This window comes from Microcaecilia unicolor, chromosome 8 (genome assembly GCF_901765095.1).
Source record: "Microcaecilia unicolor chromosome 8, aMicUni1.1, whole genome shotgun sequence".
NCBI classification, from domain to species: domain Eukaryota; kingdom Metazoa; phylum Chordata; class Amphibia; order Gymnophiona; family Siphonopidae; genus Microcaecilia; species Microcaecilia unicolor.
The window spans coordinates 17,921,065-17,941,442 of record NC_044038.1 but is presented as its reverse complement, the minus strand read 5'-3'; the positions used below and the strand labels follow the sequence as shown (position 1 = coordinate 17,941,442).

Here is a 20,378-nt window from a genome sequence, read left to right as displayed (position 1 = left end):
GCCTCCCTCTGCCCATCCATGCCCAGCAATTCTCTCCCCTGCCCATCCATGCCCAGCAACTCTCTCCCCTGCCTCCCTCTGCCCATCCATGCCTAGCAATTCTCTCCCCTGCCCATCCATGCCCAGCAATTCTCTCCCCTGCCTCCCTCTGCCCATCCATGTCCAGCAATTCTCTCCCCTGCCCCCTCTGCCCATCCATGCCCAGCAATTCTCTCCCCTGCCGCCCTCTGCCCATCCATGCCCAGCAATTCTCTCCCCTGCCCCCCTCTGCCCATCCATGCCCAGCAATTCTCTCCCCTGCCCATCCATGCCCAGCAGTTCTCCTCCCTCCCCTGCCCTCCCTCTCCTATCCATGTGTAGCGATGTCCTTCGCCCCCCCCTGCCGCTCCCATCCGTCAGTTTCAAATACCTGCCTCGAAGCACCGCATTATCTAAGGCCTGCCTGCTGCCCGTCTCCAGCTGCCTTCCCTGCTTGCTTCTCAGGAGTTCGGTTCGCGCCCTTAGTCCCGCCGCAGGAAAAGGAAATGACGTCAGAATGGGCGGGACTAAGGGCGCGAACGCCTCAGAAGCAGGCAGGGAAGGCAGCTGGAGACGGGCAGCAGGGCTTTAAATAAGGCGGCGCTTCGAGGCAGGTATTTGAATCTGACGGATGGGAGCGGCAGGGGAGGATGGGGGGGGGGGGCGAAGGACATCGCTACACATGGATGGGAGTGGGAGGGGAGGTAAGCATGGCGCCCTCCTGCCATGCTTACCTCGTGCAATGGAGCCGGCTCGCCCTGTACAACAACCGGCTCGCAAGAGCTGTCAAAATTTAACAAGCGGCTCTTGCGAGCTGGTGCGAGCCGGCTCCAGCACACCACTGGATACAAATGCTGCAAAATAAAAATAAATATATAACTTGTGATATACAAGAGAAGGACTCCTGAGGAAGGCGTAACTGTTGAAACATGGCCTGTGTAGGGTTCATCCATACAGCACATGATTTATAATATTATGACTGAGGATCTGTTTGCCTACTATATGCACCACTGGTGTATTGTGCTCATTTTGGATTTGTGAATATTACTATTTTTGAATCTCTACCTGGAACAGATTCATCCTGCCCACTTCTAATCCCCCTTTTTTTTTTTTTGTTTGCCTCAGAGTCTGGGCAGACCATGGATAGGGTGCAGAGGTACATGTGTAAATTTTAGAATACCATAATTTACATACATTTTTTTTCACAAATGTAAGCGTGAGCATTTAACCAGCTCTATGGCTGGTATTCGTGGCTTTGCCTAAAATATACACAGGTATTTACCCTGCTGTGCTAATATTTTCTAAAGGAAAAGTGCCTAGGTTTTTTTTTTTTTTTTTTACAGTATACCCTCTAAATATGTACCTTCTTGGTGCCTAAAGATAGGCACAACTTTACAGAATTACCCTCCAAAAAAACTCTTGGTACAAAAGAGGCTAAATTCCTGACCCTCAATGGTTACGATCATTAAATATGCACAAAAAGGTGGTAAGGTTTTGTGGCTTCCAGACTTCCACACCCCTCTCTCAACTGAGATACAGAAATAACCTGTATATCTATAATCTTTGAAGAAGATCTCTAAGCAATATTGCCATACACTTTACTCTGCATATCATGAAAGATGAACCATTTTTTAATCTAAACTGAAGGAAATCATATTAATATAATGTGAAACTGGAGTAGATAGAAAGGATCATTAAAAAATGCTAATTATTTAATTCTAAGCTGCTTTGGTTCACATTTTTTGGTTGAAATACCACAGTATTAATCATCCTCTCATGACATTTTAATCCTTTTGAATACGATATAACTTTTTCCTGTGAATCACTCTGTAACACAAAGTATTCATAAAAATGTCCCAGAATGCACGGTGAATCATGAATCACACAAGCCACTGGGTGGAATCAGAACTCCCATCCCGACTCAACCCAAAATAAATCCTGAATTATTAGCTGAGAGGTTTATGCACCAATGATGAGGATAAGCAAACAGTCAAGCACTTATTCCAGAGAAAAAAACTTAAAAATCTCAAATATAAAGTAGTGAACTGCAACGGCGATATTCAAACATTTACTCAGAGGACAAAAAGGACCTTAGATAAAAAGCCCTAGAGAACAAGAAACATTCAGTGGAAATATTAGTTATTTTATTTATTTATTTATTTATTCATTGCATTTGTACCCCACATTTTCCCACCTATTTGCAGGCTCAATGTGGCTTACATAGTACCGTCAAAAATATATATATATTTTTTTATTGGTTCTAAAAAAATAATAATCTTCTCTATATAATAAAAGGCACCTCCAACGTTCCATGAAGCCTCAAGCTGGAAATTGAGGCGCCAGAGATATCCGGTTTGGACTGGAGTGTCTGGCCTGCCCTCGCGTCATAACGTCGAGGGCAGCGCTATGACAATTGGCCAAACGCCATCTCCCTCTGACCCTCGGCGGACATTTCCCACCTCCGGAGGACTAACATCGCCCGCACAACGTCGGAGGGAGGCAGGCGGGGACGCAAGCATCGGCGACACGCGATCTCACTCCCCTTGCCAGCCATTTCCCAACTTCGCAGGACTCCCATCGCCCCGCACAAACTCGGAGACACGGAGGGAGAGACACAGGCAGGCAGCCTGAACGTCGGACACACGCAGGGAGCCAGCCTGCCTGCCTGCACGTGCCAGGAAGGGAGACAGCTTCAGTCGGAGGGAGCGCCACGACCCTGAAAGGCACTGGAAGGGGGGGCACCTGAACCTCAACCTGCGAGGAGGGAAGGAGGAAGGGGGAGGGCAGGAAGGGGGGAGGGGGAAAATGCCGGCAGACGGAGGGACCACCATCCTGAAAGCCCAAGGGAGGCGGGGCCAACACCCTGAAGCTGGGATTCCCTCTCACACACACACTCAAATTCTCGCACAAACACTCCACACACACTCTCACTCTGTCACACACACACTCACACACACATTCACTCTCTCATACACTCTCAAACATACACACTACGATGCAGAAAAACGCCGCCACAGGGCCCACGATCTTGCAGGCCGGGGGGGGGGGGGGGGGGGGGGGCCACGGCCCTGAGGCTGGGAGGGGGGAGGGGGACGAGAAGGATATGGGAAAAGGAAACACAGGGGGGGAGCGGGAAGGACGCCAACACATGGAGGGGGGACCCCTGCGGCACACTCTCTGTCTCGAACACACACACACACACATACACTCGCACATTCACTCTGTCTCTCACACACTCATTGTCAAACATACACACTTCTATGAAAACCTTGCTAGTGCCCATTTCATTGCTCTCAGAAACGGGCCTTTTTTACTAGTAATAATAATAAAATCCCAATTTTCTAACTTCATGTAATCTCAATCCACAGAAATCTTGACAACATATTCATGTTACACTGACTTCAAATTAATTATCCATAATATATACTGTCCATAGCAACAAGAATTCTGTATATTAATGTCTGCTTAGCTTTATAACTTCATAATTCATTCTTCACATGGGCAGCTTTTTGAAAAAATAATGAATTATGAAGTTATGGGCAGTCTTTGTGGAGCTATGAGGTTACGAAGCTAAGCAGACATTAATATAAAGTACTTTTGTTATTATGGATAGTATGTATTGATAATTGTTTTGAAGTTGATGTTGCATGAAGAGGCTGTCAAGATTTCTCAGGCCCGACGTTACATGAAGCAAAAAAAAAAAAAAAAAATTTTTTTTTGAGGAGTGTTTTTCATGACCAATGAAACAAAATTATCATCTACTTAATGTTTCTTGCTCTTTGGGGCCTTTGACCTGAGCTCTTTTTTGTCCTCTGAGTAAATGTTTGAATACTGCTATTGACTATTACATCGCTGAGATTTTTAAATTTTTCCTTTGCAATAGTTACTAAAGTTATACGAATATTAATCAAACATATAAATGGCAACAGGCGTACTCACTCGCAAATGCGCAGTAGAGACCCTCTCTGTCCCGCCCCCGCGTCAATACGTGATGACGGGGGCGTGACAGAGAGGGACCCTGCGCACCTGCAAGTGAGGGAACCGCCGTCGCCACCGCTCCCCCCACCCACCCTCCACCCGGCCCGGGCACGTGGCTTCACTATTCAAACCGCCGGAACGCAGCACAAAGCTCATCTGAGCTGCCGTTGGCCTTCCTTACCTGCCTGTGTCCCGCCCTCGCCGACGTTACGTCACACGAGGGCGGAACACACGCAGAGAAGAAGGAAGGCCGATGGTAGCTCAGATGAGCTGTGTGCTGCGTTCCGGCGGTTTGAATAGTGAAGCCACGTACCCGGGCCGGGTGGAGGGGTGGCGGCGGCGACCTATCCGGGGGGGGGGGGGGGCCTTTCAACCCCCTCCCCCTTCCTTTACTAGCCCGTTTTTACAGGCTCAACTGCTAGTACATCAATAAACCAGGAATCAAATATTTCGATGGCCTCCTAATATTTAAAAGAACCAGTGACTGGGCCCAGACACTCACCTGCGATTTCTTGGGAGGACTGTGCGCTTCCTGGTATCTCCAGTTTTTCAGGAACAGAATTTCCTCCCTCGAGGATTCTCACAAGTTCTCGAAGTCGTTCACATTCCTTTTGCTGCTGTTGCTGCTCCTCTTTGCGATGCTGCTTTGCTAGGTTCGCAGGATTCATGCTTACATGAATCACTTTTGTTTTAGTTGGGTCATAGTGCCCCTACAAAAAAAAAAAAAAAATTTACTGCTTTACATTGTTCACATGAGGTCAAAGAATGATAATTAACCTATAAAGGTGAATTTTCACACAATATACAGTTATTTGGGGGGGGGGGGGAATATTTATTAAGATGCAGTAAAATTGAGCTTTTACTGCAGCACGATTTCACAGGGAGTGACTAGCCTGCAGTAGCTCATTATCGCAGGTCCCACAGTTGAACAATGCTGCTTGCAATCAACCTTGCAAGCAAGTCTATTCACACTGCCTGGGAACATCAGACTGCTAAAGCCTTGGCCTGCTGCTCCTGGCTGCTTCTTAAAGAAGTTGGCCAAACTGCAGCAATTCCCCTTACTGCCAATGCACCTCCCCCAAAAATCAATAACTCCACTCCGCCCATCAATATCTCCCCACCACGAAGACTCCCTTTTCCCATAAAAGCCCCCCCCCCCCAACACTCCTGTAGGGCTCCCTGGGCCTACCTACAAAGCAGCTCCCCCTGGAGTCTAGTGGGGTTGGGGCAGGAGCAATGCCCAGTCTCTCCTTCCCCTGTGAGAACCAGGTACAAAATAGTGCCAGTATGGCAGCTTGACCCCTTGAGGCAGCATCACAAGGCTACCGCTAGGGGCCACTGGCCCCATTTTAAACACACCACAAGCAGGAGGGACTGAAGATTGCTCCTGCCCTAACTCCATTATTCCCAAGGGATTTTGCAAGGCAATTGTGGGGGAAGGGAAGGCCTATGGGAAGATTTAGAATCTAGATTTTGCTCACACCTTTTTCAGTAGTAGCTCAAGGTGAGTTACATTTAGGTACACTGAGCATTTCTCTGTCCCTGGAGGGAAAGGGGAAAGGGAAATGGGACTTGATATACCGCCTTTCTGAGGTTTTTGCAACTACATTCAAAGCGGTTTATATATATTCAGGTACTTATTTTGTACCAGGGGCAATGGAGGGTTAAGTGACTTGCCCAGAGTCACAAGGAGCTGCAGTGGGAAGAATCGAACTCAGTTCCCCAGGATCAAAATCCACTGCACTAACCACTAGGCTACTCCTCCACTCATTCCACCAATAAGAGTCAACCTCATCAGTGATGTCACAATGGCTTGATTACCCGATACTTGGCTCTCAATTCTGATATTGTGATGTCATAAGGGAAAGGGGGAAAGGGAAATGGGATTTGATATACCGCCTTTCTGAGGTTTTTTGCAACTACATTCAAAGCAGTTTACATATATTCAGGTACTTATTTTGTACCAGGAGCAATGGAGGGTTAAGTGACTTGCCCAGAGTCACAAGGAGCTGCAGTGGGAAGAATCGAACTCAGTTCCCCAGGATCAAAGTCCACTGCACTAACCACTAGGCTACTCCTCCACTCACAATCTTTAATTTTGAACCTGAGGCAATGGCGGGAGGTTTTAGAGAACGGGAGGTCTTCAGGGTTGGTGGGGGATTTGATTGGGAGAGGTCTCTGGAGGGGGGGATATTGACTGGGGGAGGAAATATTAAATGGGCAGGGGCCGGAAGGGAGAGCTGCTTAAGCAGCAGCTGGGAGCATCAGGCTGTGGACATTGCAGGCTGATTCCCCCAGTCAGGAAAAATGATGCCAGCTTTTTGATGGCATTATTCTTTGGAGACTAACACAGCTTGTGGTGTTGAACACAAGCTCCGTTATCCAATTTGCATAGTAATGTGGTGTTTTGCATGTATTTGCATGCATTGCATCTGAATGAATATTTCACTGTACCATAAATTATTATATACATTATAGCATCTACCACGTTATAGGGCAAATAACACGCTTTATTGCCATAATACACCTTAATAACTACCCCCTAGATGTGTTGTAAATGTATAACTGCATATAGGTGGGTGTAGTAAGCTCACATAATGTCATGTTAGCATTTTTATTAAAGCAATCATTAAGTTAACTGTTATAAGGCACTAAGAAATTTTACAAATAGGTTCAATCCAATGTGCAATCAGCTAATTTTTATCATAATGTGTTTTAACTTAAAAGTACTAAGGGCCCCATTTACTACGCCGCATAGGCGCGCCAAATTGAAGTTACCGCCAGGTTACCGTGTGGCCCTTGCGGTAATTTCAATTTTGGTGTGCATCCGCTATGCGTCTGAAAACCTTTATTTTCTGGTAAGTGAAATGGATGCGCGCCAAGTGCCATTCGACACGCGTAGGCCATTACTGCCCACATTCTTTACCGCTAGGTCTATGGCTGGTGGTAAGCTCTCAGACCCAAAATGGACACGCGACAGTTTTGATTTCGCTGCACGTCCATTTTCGGCAAAAAAAAAGAGGCCTTTTTCACAGGAGCGCTTAAAAAATGGATCGGTGCGCGCCCAAAACCCGCACCTACACTACCGCAACTCATTTTTCAGTGCGCCTTTGTAAAAGGACCCCTAAGTTTGTTTGTATATCTTCAAAATTAGATATTACATTTCTACCGCTTTCACTCAAAACATCAGTAATACTTCACCATTTGTTAATTCCTAGATTTCATTCTTACACAAATGTTTTTGGCAGCTTTGACAGATATATACAGTATTTTAATATTAGTTTGGACAGACATGCTCCTTTTAAATGTAATATGTTTATTTAAAAAGTTTCCAAGTGTACTTTTAAAGAGAAAACTGGTGGAAGATGTTCTCCATGGACAGCAGGACACTTGTCCTCATAGCAAGGGCGATGTCACTGATGGAGATCAATGTGGGAAAACTACTTTGGAAGTTCTATTTTATAAAGATCCACGTGCGAATCTTATAGTGTGCAACTCAAAAGGGGTGTGGCCATGGGAGGGACACAGCATTCACTAAAGATGCACCGGGGTTCATCGCCTTATGTGCCAGGATTTACACCAGTGGGTGTAAATCCTCACACCAACAAGTTTGGCACGTAAACGGGCTCTAAGCGCTATTCTATGCAACTTGGAGTGTCATTTATCAAACAGCAAGCCACATGGATTTTGTTTCTGCACTGTTTACGGACTTTAGGCCTATATGTATGGCAGTGCTTTATTTAGGCTTTCATACAACAACACTTGGTAAACTACTCCATGCAATGTACAAGCACCCATTAATACATAAACAATAAAATCAACAAGTTAAACTAATTAAACACAGATTGACTAGTGGTGTACTTATGGGAAGAGCTTTGAAAATGTTTATGCTCTTTCACTTCCTGTGATTCATAAGATCTTTAACAAACTGAGGTAAACAGTGGTTTTAGTGTATGCTTACGTGGGCCATCCCCACAAGCTAAGGCCATTTTTTCCACATGGTTAAAATGGCCGAATTGCCACTTTTTTCTATTATTATTATTAGCGTGTTAAACCCTACAGACACCTAATTTGTAAGTGGTAAGGACTCACATGCTAATCATGTGCTAACCAATTAGCACAGAGCACGCCTCCTCTCTGCCCCCAGAGCTAACAAATAAATTCTTATTTTTTTAGCTTGCGGGTAGCGCACACTGATGCTAAAATTAGCGTGGGACACCTGAGCACACCCCACAGTAAGGCATTTTAAGCTGCGTTAAGCTTAGCAAAAGGACCCCTAAATGCATTATTTACCTCAAAGTTAAGTTTTGGCCAATTAATTCACATATAGGTAAGGAAACACGAAAAGATACTTTTAAGCTCTGAAAGACTTGCAAATAGAATTATGTGCACCATAGACTTTCAAGTCAGCTCACGAGATACTTGTACCACATTTGTCATTATTTTAGCTCCTTGTGGTCTGCGAGATTTCTCTCGCTACGTCTTTCTCCGTAGTTCCCCTTAGAGTAATCCCTCCTCTCGCCTCTACACAGAGAAACGCAGCTGCATTGCCAGCTATATGAACCAAAAATAGCACGTGAGCCTTGTGCGAAGAGACTCTAAATACTTTTGAGCCTCAGTGCAATGTAAGCTTTATGTGCTGTCTTTCAGCTGTACTGTTCTTGCTGAGAGCAACAATACAGATTTTTTTTTTATTATTATTTTCAATACGTTCAATGTAATTTTTGTATTTGGGTGCTCTATGAGAAGTTTAATGGGTTCAGGATGTCAGCTTTGCTAGACTAATTTTTCTTCCTACACTGAAGTTGTTTAAATGTCAAAAAGATGATAAATGCTTCCCAAACATACAGCACCTTCTACACTGATATGGACTTAATAAAGAATGATGAAAGAAGGAGATTTAAAATTCTGGGACATTACCATATTGGCACATACTCAGTAAGAATAGAGTCCTATTGACTAAGTAGATAACCTAGTGGTTAAAATCAGAGAACAAGGGTACCTAGATTCAAATCCTGCCTCTGCTACTCACTACACAAATCCTTTTATCTTCCACACTACCACACAGATTGTACGTTCTTTGAGCCATGCATTTTTTTTAATACCGGTATAGCAAAGTTACTCACCTGTAGCAGGCCAAGTACTCTCACAGCTGGGTGGATGCCGACTAGCGCGACTGAGAACTTTCTAGTAGGGTCATACCATGCGTGTGCTGGTGCCTTCCCACCCGCCATGAGAGTGTGGGTCTCTCAGTCATATACGAGAGCTAAAGAATACAACTTCAAGGGGAGGTGGGAGGGTATGTGAGAATACTGGGCCTGCTGTCCTTGGAGGAAACCTGCTACAGCCGAGTAACTTTGCTTTCTCTGAGGACAAACAGACCTTCGCATTCTTACAGCTGGGAATCCACAGCTACCAGGCTCACAAAAACAACAATGCTAGGAGAAAAAGAACTCAAAACGTTGAGGCCTGGAAGTCAATTAGCCTGAAAATATTTACATGCTAGCTGTGAAGGTGCAGCCTGAAACTAAACAAAACTGGGCCGGGGGGGGGGGGGGGGGGGGGGGGGGGGGCTGGACTTGGATTCTAGACACTGAACATATTCTTCAGGACTGTCTTATCGAACCAGCTATCACACTGGGTATCCTGCTCAAGGCAGTAATGACATGTGAGAGTGTGTGCAGTGGACCACATCACAGCTTTGCAAATCTCTTCTATCGAGGGTGTCCTCAAGGGGGCTACTATCATGGCTCTGACATTATGAGCCTTGACATGACCCTCCAGAGTCAACCCGGCCTGGACATAAGTAAAGGAGATGCAATCTGCTAGCCAATTAGAAATTATGTGTTTGCTGATGGCTGCCCCTATCCTGTTTGGGCCAAAAGAAACAGGAAGCTAGGTGGACTATGAGCTTTAGTCCACTCCCACTCCAGATAGAAGGCTAAGGCTCACTTGCAGTCTAAGGTATACAGTATAATCTCACCAGGATGGGCATGTGGTTTTGGGAAAAATGATGGCTGGATAACTAAGATGGAACTCTGACACTACCTCAGAAACACAGAAACATGATGGCAGATAAGAGCCCATCCAGTCTGCTCTTCCACAGCAGCCTCTATCCCCTCCTTCCCCAGTCGGAGGTTACAAGGGGCCACCTGTGTTGATAAAATTGCAGCCTCCTCCCTACCTGTAAGCCATCTGGGACAGTTACTTTTAGCATGGCTATGCTCTCATGGAGCCAGTCTAAAGCTTGTCTCTTGCTTCGAATAGAGAGCTGGCTAGGACTTTTGAGGGCGGGATGGGTAAGACCGAGAACGCTGGACCTGGGGGTTCTGGGGCAGAGCGAGGTGGTGGAAACCTACGCCTTTGAGAGTAGTAGGGTCGCTACCCAGGCCCACTCAAAAACCTCCTAGAAGAGGAGGCTAAAGCTGGAGGTTGTTGAGACAGGGTTTCGATGGTATCTGTATGTTTCTTGATGAGGTCTACTTCTTCTTCTACCTTATCTGAAAAAAGGTTGTCACCTCGGCAAGGAATGTTCGCCAACCTCTCGTGAGCTACTGGTTCTAGGTCAGAGACACCCAGCCACGAGAGTCTGCCCATTCCCACACCCATGGCAGATAGTCTGGACGCTATATCAAAAGAGTCATATGCACCCTGGCCAGATATTTTCTACACACCAGCTGCTTACTATACAACTGTAAAAGCTCTTTGGCCTGCTCCTATGGGAGAGAAACCGCATGACTTAGTGTACTGCGGACCAAAGACTGCAAGTAAAGGGTCATGTAAGCTAGTAGGACTGAATGAGGGCAATTCCCATCGAGGCCTGAAAAACTTTCCTCCCAAACGAGTCCCGTATCCAAGCCTCTCTACCTGGAGGGGCTGAGGCATGAGTCCTGCAGCTTCTAGCTTGTTTGATGGCAGATTCAACCACTAGAGAGTGGTGAGGAAACTGGGTCCTCTCGAATCTGGGAGCTTTCTGGATATGATACTGAGCATTCACCTTCTTAGGTATTACCTGCACTAAGAGGGGAGATTCACAGTTCTTCGTCAGCGCATCTTTAAGGATAGAGTGCAATGGTACTGAGACCCCTTCTTTAAGAGGAGATTCGTAATCTAGGACAGTTAACATTTCTGCTCTAGGCTCTTCCTCCTTCTCTAACTTAAAGGGGGTGGCAGAAGCCGCCTCTCTAACAAAACCAGTGAAAGACACCGTCAGATGGAAAGGCTAAAGAGGTTAGAATTCTTCAGCTTGAAGAAAGACAGCTGATGGAAGATAGGAGAGTTTTCTATAAAATACTGTGTGGCATGGAATGTTCGATTTGAGAGCCGCCTAAGACTTTTGAGGGCAGGACGGCTCTCCAGGAGTAGGTAGGCAAAATCATTTGTTTATCCTTTCCAAAAGTACAATGATTAGGGGGCATACAATGAAGCTACTAAGCAGTAAATTTAAAACAAACCGTAGAAATTATTTCTTCACTCAACGTGTAATTAAACTCTGGAACTGGTTGCCAGAAAATGTGGTAAGAGCAATTGGCATAGCAGGGTTTAAAAAGATTTTGGATAAGTTCCTGAAAGAAAGGTCCATAATTATGGTGGACTCAGGAAAATCCACTGTTTATTCCTGGGATAAACAGAATAAAATCTGTTTTACTCTTTTGGGAACTTGCCAGGTACTTGTGACCTGGACTGGCTACTGCTGGAAACAGGTTACTGGGCTTGATGGACCTTTGGTCTGTCCCAGCATTGTGATGCTTATGTACTTAACTATATAAAGCTATTAAGCGGAAATGAGAACAGAAATCAGTGCACCCTGGAATATCTTCTTGTCTAAGAGTCTGGGGTCTTTATCAGGTCACCACTCTCCGTAATTCCTCACCTTCCTCACTGCATCTCAGTTACCACTGAAGAATGAGAAGACTGGACTTATTGAAACTAGGTAGATACAGGTTGAATGGCTAGTGGGCACAGCCACATTGAAGCTATTATTCTTGTGGGCAGCCATAGATTGGTATAGTCTCTATAAGCTTTAAGAGCCCCAAAACATCTAAACATGGTTCTGATTCCTGATGTAGTGGGAAGAGAACCCCTCAAAATGTGCTGAATAAATCTGAAGTAAATTATCCCCTCCCTTCCCTTACTCTCTTTGCCTAGTGTATCTTTTGAATCAGTTACCCTGTGCAGGATTGGATTGGAAAGTAACCCACAATATCTCTTCCCTTCTTTCCTTCACTTTATTCATGTCTGCAGTTTGAATGGATGCTTTGGCCCTTCTTCTTTACTAGTCGCTATTTTGTAAATATGATGTTGATAAATAGAGATTCATTTTGCACAGGAGATGGATTGGAGAGAATTCCTGTACAGCAAGTGTAGACCGTGTTGTAGCATCTAACACACATTGTAAATATAACATGTGGTTAATTAAATAATGTAAATTTGGCTCCTAAATAATTGTAATGGCAAGAATAGGGAGCACAAAACAGTTTAGTGTGGTCCATCGATGAATGGAAGGCTGCCTCAGTGGCCCATCGTTAGTCATGAGTTTGACATACCTGCTGTAGAGTACTATTCCTTTCCCTCTAAAGAAGATTCCAGAGGAAGAAAATAGGATGCTTTGTGAAAGCTCCAAATGCAGGGAGGAGGGGGTAAAGAAAGGTCCCCTTAAGGTTCAGAGTCTGAAGTAGGCAGGAAAGAGACAATTGGATCTTGAGAAGGACAAATATTTCTCTACATAGGGGTAATGCCCATGGATTCAGATGGCATTATGTTGGGCTGTTGATATTGAACAAATGGCAATCTTTACAGTAGCCCTGAGAATTTATTGAACATCTTTTGCAGGAATGAATAAGAAAAACACAAGAAGTCTCATCAATGACTATAACTAGGCCCAGAAAAGGTTTGGTAACCAATTTTGCATTGTTGAATATGGGAAAATCTCAGACATGCAGTAAATTGTTATTTTTGTAAATAATATTCCCTTTTCCTAGGTAATATGTATAAGAAACCCCAAGAGAGAAGAAAGTATTTCTTGGTTATAACGCCAGGAGGCACTGCCTCCGGGGTGAACTTTAGTGTATATTACCCATGTAACGGATATAAGTTATTAAGCAGAAGTAAAATAATGCATTTTATTGCAGTGATATTTACCACAGGAATCACTAACCTGTGGTACTTCACGTTAACAAGCTTTACATTGTTTTTATGTTACTAACAAACCAAATGCATGCTAGCAAATGCATATCCTTACAATACTGTGGTCATTTTACTGAAACCCATGGATTCACTGTAAAATCCAGAAAGACTCCCTCATTTTCTCTTGTGTCGTTAGGGGACTGGAAAACTTTCAGAGTGAAGACCATCTGTAGTTTTTACGTAAAACGTTCTAATCTAAATATTAGACAAGGCGTCTACATGTCTTACCGTGTACCAAGTTATAACTTGTACTAGATGCAAAAGCCACTCCAACACCATGAATTTTACATAACTGGTCAATACTAGGTGGTAAGATGGTAACTAAGGCATAAAGCTCTTTCATAAGGACTGAAGACTCTACAAGTAACTGTTTTCTTTGAACTAGAATTTTAAGTCGTTCTATTGTTATCAAGGAAGATCAACATCTTCTCTCTAAATTTCCTATAACAGAAAGATTTGACAGCCTTTAAGATTCCCAGGAGATCCATGCAGTTGATATGTAGCCTCTGTAAAATTCATATCCACTGCTTCATATGCAGCATTGTCTTTGATTTGCTACTCAAACCTTTCAAAACAACGTCTTTGTGGCTCTCATCTGGGATGACAATGACCCCTTCAAATATTGACTTGAAGGGTAAGAACTGTTATACCAAGAAAACATTTCTATTTTCACCTCACGATAACAGACACAAAAGATGAATTAAAGATTCAACTATGGAAAGTCACATATCCTGTTATTAATTGGTGTAAATATTGCAATACTGTGAAGTAAAGCTACTCTATGAATTTTCTCATCTATAATCTTTTCTTCTTGAAAAAAAATACATCATCCCCGGAAACAGAAAATAAGTTAAATTCGGAAGCAGATCTAGATACTATAGTACATGCATCATTATTGGCAACTTTTCGTTTTCATGAATGAAGGTGCATGCAAAGGTTTATGAACCCCAGTCAAACTCTATGTTTTAATGAATCCTAAAGTCCATGGTCTTCACTCTCAGTCCTTGAGAGCTGCTAACCGACTATGGCAAATGCAAAACTGGAGACATTTCCAGCTGAGTCAATACTGCTCTTTGTTTTTAAAGAGTTGTTAATAAGGCCAAAACATATGAAGGGCAATTCTACTACCTAGGTGCCTACAGTTACACGTGTTGTACAAGTAAATGTTTAGAATACTAGCACTTATACATACCTACTACTACTTATTTCTATAGCGCTACTAGACGTAAGCAAAGCTGTACACTGGACATGAAGAGACTGTCCCTGCTCAACAGAGCTTACAATCTAATCAAGGCAGACAAATGGGACAAATAAGGGATAAGGACAAAGAGTAGCAAGATTCTGGAATCCCAAAGGGTAGCAAGATTCTGTGCAGATTCCCAAAGAGTAGCAAGATTCCAGAATCCCAAAGACTACTACTTATCATTTCTATAGTGCTACTAGATGTATGAAGTGCTGTACACTGGACATGAAAAGACAGTCCCTGCTCAACAGAGCTTACAATCTAATCAGGACAGACAAACAGGGCAAATAAGCGATAAGGAAATTACTAAGGTGGGGATGATAAAACATGGGTACTGAACAAGTGAGTAAGGGGTTAGGAGTTAAAAGCAAAACCAAAAAGGTGGGCTTATTAGCCTAGATTTGAAGATGGCCAGAGATGTAGCTTGACGTACTGACTCAGGAAGTCTATTCCAGGCATATGGTGCAGCAAGATAAAAGATCTGGAGTTAGCACTGGAGAAGAAGGCTGCAGATAAGAGAAATTTACCCAGTGAACAGAGTTCCCAGGGAGGAGTGTAGGGAGAGATAAGAGCGGAGAGGGACTGAGGAGCTGAAGAGTGAATGCACTTGTAAGTGCTATTCTGCAAATACCCATGTAACTTACAGAGCACGTATTTGCAACAGGGGTACACACAGGAGAGAAGCATGGGTGGGACTTACAATAACTAAGTTACGTGCGTCTCCATCATATTAAGGCACTTGCACTTACATCAGCTCTAGGGCTGGTGTAACTGCAGATAATGAAACCTTGTCAATCAGGTGCACATCCCTATCAAGTGGCTTTGGGTCCTACTTATAAAATGTCTTCATTAGTGACTTGTTAGGCCTTCAGTTATTCAGGTGAATACAATTCCACAATTCAGAAAATATTCGGACCTTTCCAGCCTCTCGCCCTTTGTGACTGTTGCTCTGTCTACTTTCAACAACCATATGTTCCTCTATACAGCTATCTGAGCGTTCAAACACAACGTTAATTCTATTTTATAAAACAAGAAGGTGCAGCGAAGGGCGACTAAAATGATAGCGGGGATGGGATGACTTCCCTATGAAGAAAGACTAAGGAGGCTAGGGCTATACAGCTTGGAGAAGAGACGGCTGAGGGGAGACATGATAGAGGTATATAAAATAATGAGTGGAGTGGAACAGGTGGATGTGAAGCGTCAGTTCACGCTTTCCAAAAATACTAGGACTAGGGGGCATGCGATGAAACTACAGTGTAGTAAATTTAAAACAAATCGGAGAAAATGTTTCTTCACCCAACGTGTAATTAAACTCTGGAATTCGTTGCCGGAGAAAGTGGTGAAGGCGGTTAGCTTAGCAGAGTTTAAAAAGGGGTTGGACGGTTTCCTAAAGGACAAGTCCATAAACCGCTACTAAACGGACTTGGAAAACTCCAAAATTCCAGGAATAACATGTATAGAATGTTTGTACGTTTGGGAAGCTTGCCAGGTGCCCTTGGCCTGGATTGGCCGCTGTCGTGGACAGGATGCTGGGCTCGATGGACCCTTGGTCTTTTCCCAGTATGGCATTACTTATGTACTTATTAAAAAAAGCTCTAATGAATCTAACTAGCAATTTCCATTGTCAGAAATATTGTTAAGAAATGTAAGCTACATGGAACGAAATCAATGAAACAAATAGGCTAAGAAAAATCTGCCTAAAAACTAGTCATATCTCCACAAGAGAACCCTAATATCTTGCAAATGACCTGCTGTTCACAATGCAGTAACTAGCAACAGATCCACAGCTGTAGCATTAGTTACACAACAATAATCTGCGTTGGGAGAGTTGTCAGAAAGAAATGTTTCTTATGACCTCACCACAAAAGCCATCATCTAAAGTATGAAAGTGAAAATCTTGATAAGCCTGAAATACTTCAGAACAAAGTGCTCTGGTCGAATAAAATGAAAACTGAACTGGTCAGCCGCAAGAGGTATTTGATGAAAAAAAAGGGAGAAGCACTTGAAGACACGAATGCCTTTGCACTGTTCAGCACAGAGGCGGATCTATTATGCTTTGGGGTCCCGTGTCGGTCAGTGGCATAAGAAATACTACGCAAGTAGAAGGAAGAATTCATACAACTAAATGTCAACATATCCTTGAAACCAATGTTCCATAGTTAGAAAAGCTGAACTGAAGCTGAAAGGAGGTGGAATATTCCAGGAAGGTGTCAATCCAAGACATACCTCAAAATCAACTATGAAGTACTTAAAGGAAAAAAAAAAGACCTAGAATGACCTTTGTATTATTGAAAATCTGTGGGGAAATCTCAAACACGTAGTACATTCAAGCAGACTTAAAACTAATTCTGAGCTAGAAGAGTTCTACGGAAAAGATTGGGAAAACCAGACTAGAAAGATGTTATTTGGCTACTAGTAAAACAGGCCCGTTTCTGACACAAATGAAACGGGCGCTAGCAAGGTTTTCCTCGGAGTGTGTATGTTTGAGAGAGAGAGAGTGTGTGTGTGACAGAGAAAGTGTATGTGAGAGATGGAGTGTGTGTGTGAGTGAGAGAGAATGAGTGAGAGAGAGAGACAGAGTGTGTGTGTGTTTGTGTCAGAGAGAGAGAGAGTGTGTGTGTGTGTGAGACAGAGAGTGAGTGTGTGTGTGTGTGTATGTGGGGCTCCGAGTTCCATGACCCCCTCCTTCCCTCCCTCCCTCTCCTCCGAGTTCCCGGCCCCCCTCCCTCTCCTCTCCTCCCTCCTCTCTCCTCCCCTCCTAGTTCCATGCCCCCCTCCCTCTCCTCCCCAGCGTGTTCCATGCCCCCCTTTCCTTGGAGTGTGTATGTTTGAGAGAGAGTGTGTGGGTGAGAGATGGAGTGTGTGAGAGAGAATGAGTGAGAGCGAGAGACAGACAGAGTGTGTGTGTGTGTGTGTTTGTGTCAGAGAGAGAGAGAGTGTGTGTGTGAGAGACTGTGTGTGTGAGAGAGAAAGTGAAGCCTCCAAGCCTTGAAGCATTCGTGCGCTCTGTAAGGCTCCATCTCCTCAATTGACGACACGTAGTTCTGGAACGTTGCAGGAATGCTTCAAGGCTTGAAGGCTTCACTTTCTCAGCTTCAGAATTTTGGAGGTGCGTTTTATTATATAGGATAGGAACATTTGGAAGCCGTTATTTTCTGCGAAAAGATGTGACTGAAGGTCGTCCAAACGTTTGCACCTGCCATGTTCACTGTTTCTTTATTTTCAATCTGTTAAAATCAGCAAATAAATAGTAATTATGCATTAAAATTAGCAGACAAATGTTGTGATTTAACATTGTACAGTAAAAATGAAAGTAGAGGATGACCAATAGAATTCCAACTCAAGGGTATAAAAAGCAATTTTATTAGTTGGGCTCGAAGCAGATCTGTATTTTGGCGTGAGGGCACCTGCCTCAGGAGTCAACAAATCAATCCAGATGGGTGGAGATATCAGCGTTACCAAACTCATGCACACACTTTACAAGGCGTGTGACCACATTTTTTTGAAACCCGCAATTTAGTTGCAGCACACAATATTTTACTCCGTTGGTATTTGCATAACCGAGGACACTGGTTTTTTCATGTTTTTCACAAGCCTTGTAAAGTGTCTGCATGAGTTTCTGTACACTGATATCCACATCTATCTGGACTGATTTGTTGACTCCCAAGGCAGCCCCCACCCCCCCCGTGCTAAAATGCAGATCTGCATCAAGTCCGACTAATAAAAATGGAATTACATAGTAACATAGTAGATGACGGCAGAAAAAGACCTGCACAGTCCATCCAGTCTGCTCAAGAAGATAAATTCATATGTGCTACTTTTTTTATTTGTACTGTCCTCTTCAGTGCACAGACCGTACAAGTCTGGCCAGCCCTATCCCCGCCTCCCAACCACCAGCTCTGGCACAGACCGTATAAGTCTGCCCAGCACTATCCCCGCCTGCCAACCACCAACCCCGCCTCCCAACCACCAGCTCTGGCACAGACCCGAATAAGTCTGCCCAGCACTATCCCTGCCTCCCACCACCGGCTCTGGCACAGACCGTATAAGTCTGCCCAGCACTATCTCCGCCGCCCAACCACCAGCCCCGGCACAGACCATATAAGTCTGCCCAGCACTAGTCCCGCCTCCCAACCACCAGCCCCAGCACAGACCGTATAAGTCTGCCCAGCACTATCCCCGCCGCCCAACCACCAGCCCCAGCACAGACCGTATAAGTCTGCCCAGCACTAGCCCCGCCTCCCAACCACCAGCTCTGCCACCCATTCTAGGCTAAGCTCCTGAGGATCCCTTCCTTCTGCACAGGATTCCTTCTATTGCTTCTCCCCTGCTTTCAGTTTTGCTCCGTGCCTTGATTTGTAGGGGTTTTCTCTTCTTCTCTTGCATTTTAACGTTGTACCATGTAGGCTTCTGTTCAGTTAGGGATTCATTGGAGCATACAATTCAACCAGGAGTGCTCAAACTTTTGAATATAACTTTACAATTCATTTTTTTGTATTTTTAACTTGATAAGGGAAGATCCAACAAATAAAACTATTGTTTCCGCTATCGATTTTTTTTTAAACGTAAAACAAAGCATACAAAAAAGAAAATTGACAAGTAGATTAGTCATCTTATGGTCTTAACATGCTAATCAGAGTTGATAACAGCTATTAACAAGAAATAATAACTAATTGGTAATAATTACAATTTACACGCACATCTCGCTAAGCGCATTCTGTAACGCAGTGCGCCTAACTTCTAACATACGCAGGCAAAAGGGGGCACATATATAGGCGGGGAAATGGACATTTCGTAGACTTTCCAAAATTTATGTGAGTAGTTATAGAATTTGGCCCAATGCACCTAAATCTACGCACTAGGATTTACGCCACATTTTCATTGGTGTAAATGGAGGCACATAGTTTTAGACGCTGAGATATCAACTAAGCGTATTCTATATACTGGACCTAAATCTAGGCACCACTTATAGAATACACTTAGTAGGGCGCCATATATAGACTCTCCCCCTTAATGCTTCCTATTTAGGAAATACTAAGTGGACCCGCACTAAGTGCAAAACTGCCCATGACATGCTCCCTAATGCAAAAAGCACAGAATATACAGTGTGCCATGTAGTAACTGCAAAACTATTGCAAAGACCAGGGCCGCCAAGAGGGGGGGCGGGGGGCAAAATTGCCCGGGCCCGGACCTCCAAGGCACTGGCACATACACTAGCTCCATGGCTGACTTGGGTGCCCAGATGTAGGCATGCCAATACGGGGTTACACTAGTATTCTATAATGGAACCTAGGTATACAGCCTTTGGGACACCTAAATGGAGATGCACAGTGACAGAAGTACCCCTAGGTGTATCCATGCTAACCGACCATGGGCTAAAGAACTGTTATTTTATGGGCGCAGGCCGCAACTGCCTTCTACAGTTACCATACAGGCTTTGCACTTACTGTACATTCATTTTTGCATTTCACCTGTGGAAAGTGCATAGCCGCCGAGAGGGGGGGCAGGGGGGACAAAATTCCACGGGCCTCCAAGGGGTCCCGGCACCGCAGTCCCACCCTCCCTCCATCGTCGACCGTCTGCCACCGGACCGGGCCCCCTGCATTGAAATCACAGCGCATCTCACCTCCTTCCCTCCCTGTGTCCCACCCTTGTCTGACGTAACTTCCGCGAGGGCGGGGCACAAGGAGGGAAGGAAGGCTGCACGGAGGCGATCTGCTGCCCAACTGACAGCACTTTCACACTGAGGTGAGAGTCGCTGAGATTTCAATGCAGGGGGCCTGGCCCAGTGGCGGACGGAGGGGAGTGGGTGGGAGCGGTGGCGGCGGCGACCTCGGGGGGTGGAGGGGGGAGCAGGGGTGGCCTTGCCCCAGCCCAGTCTCTCGGCGGCCCTGGGTAAGTGCAAACTGTTACTGCACGTTAGTAAACAGACCCCAGAGTTTTGTGGGTCCTA

General features: G+C 44.6%; 1 protein-coding gene across 3 annotated transcripts in view; it reads right to left on the bottom strand.

Moving 5' to 3' along the window:
* MAD1L1 (mitotic arrest deficient 1 like 1) overlaps positions 1-20,378 on the bottom strand; it is a 1,314,438-nt gene that overhangs the window by 307,982 nt on the left and 986,078 nt on the right. For 2 of the 3 annotated variants that reach the window (XM_030212096.1, XM_030212097.1), the window contains one exon: positions 4,499-4,706. The exons of the other annotated variant lie outside the window; for it this stretch is intronic. In XM_030212096.1, coding sequence (XP_030067956.1) covers positions 4,499-4,706 — 208 coding nt within the window. The remainder of the gene's footprint in view (positions 1-4,498; positions 4,707-20,378) is intronic. 3 annotated transcript variants of the gene reach the window in all.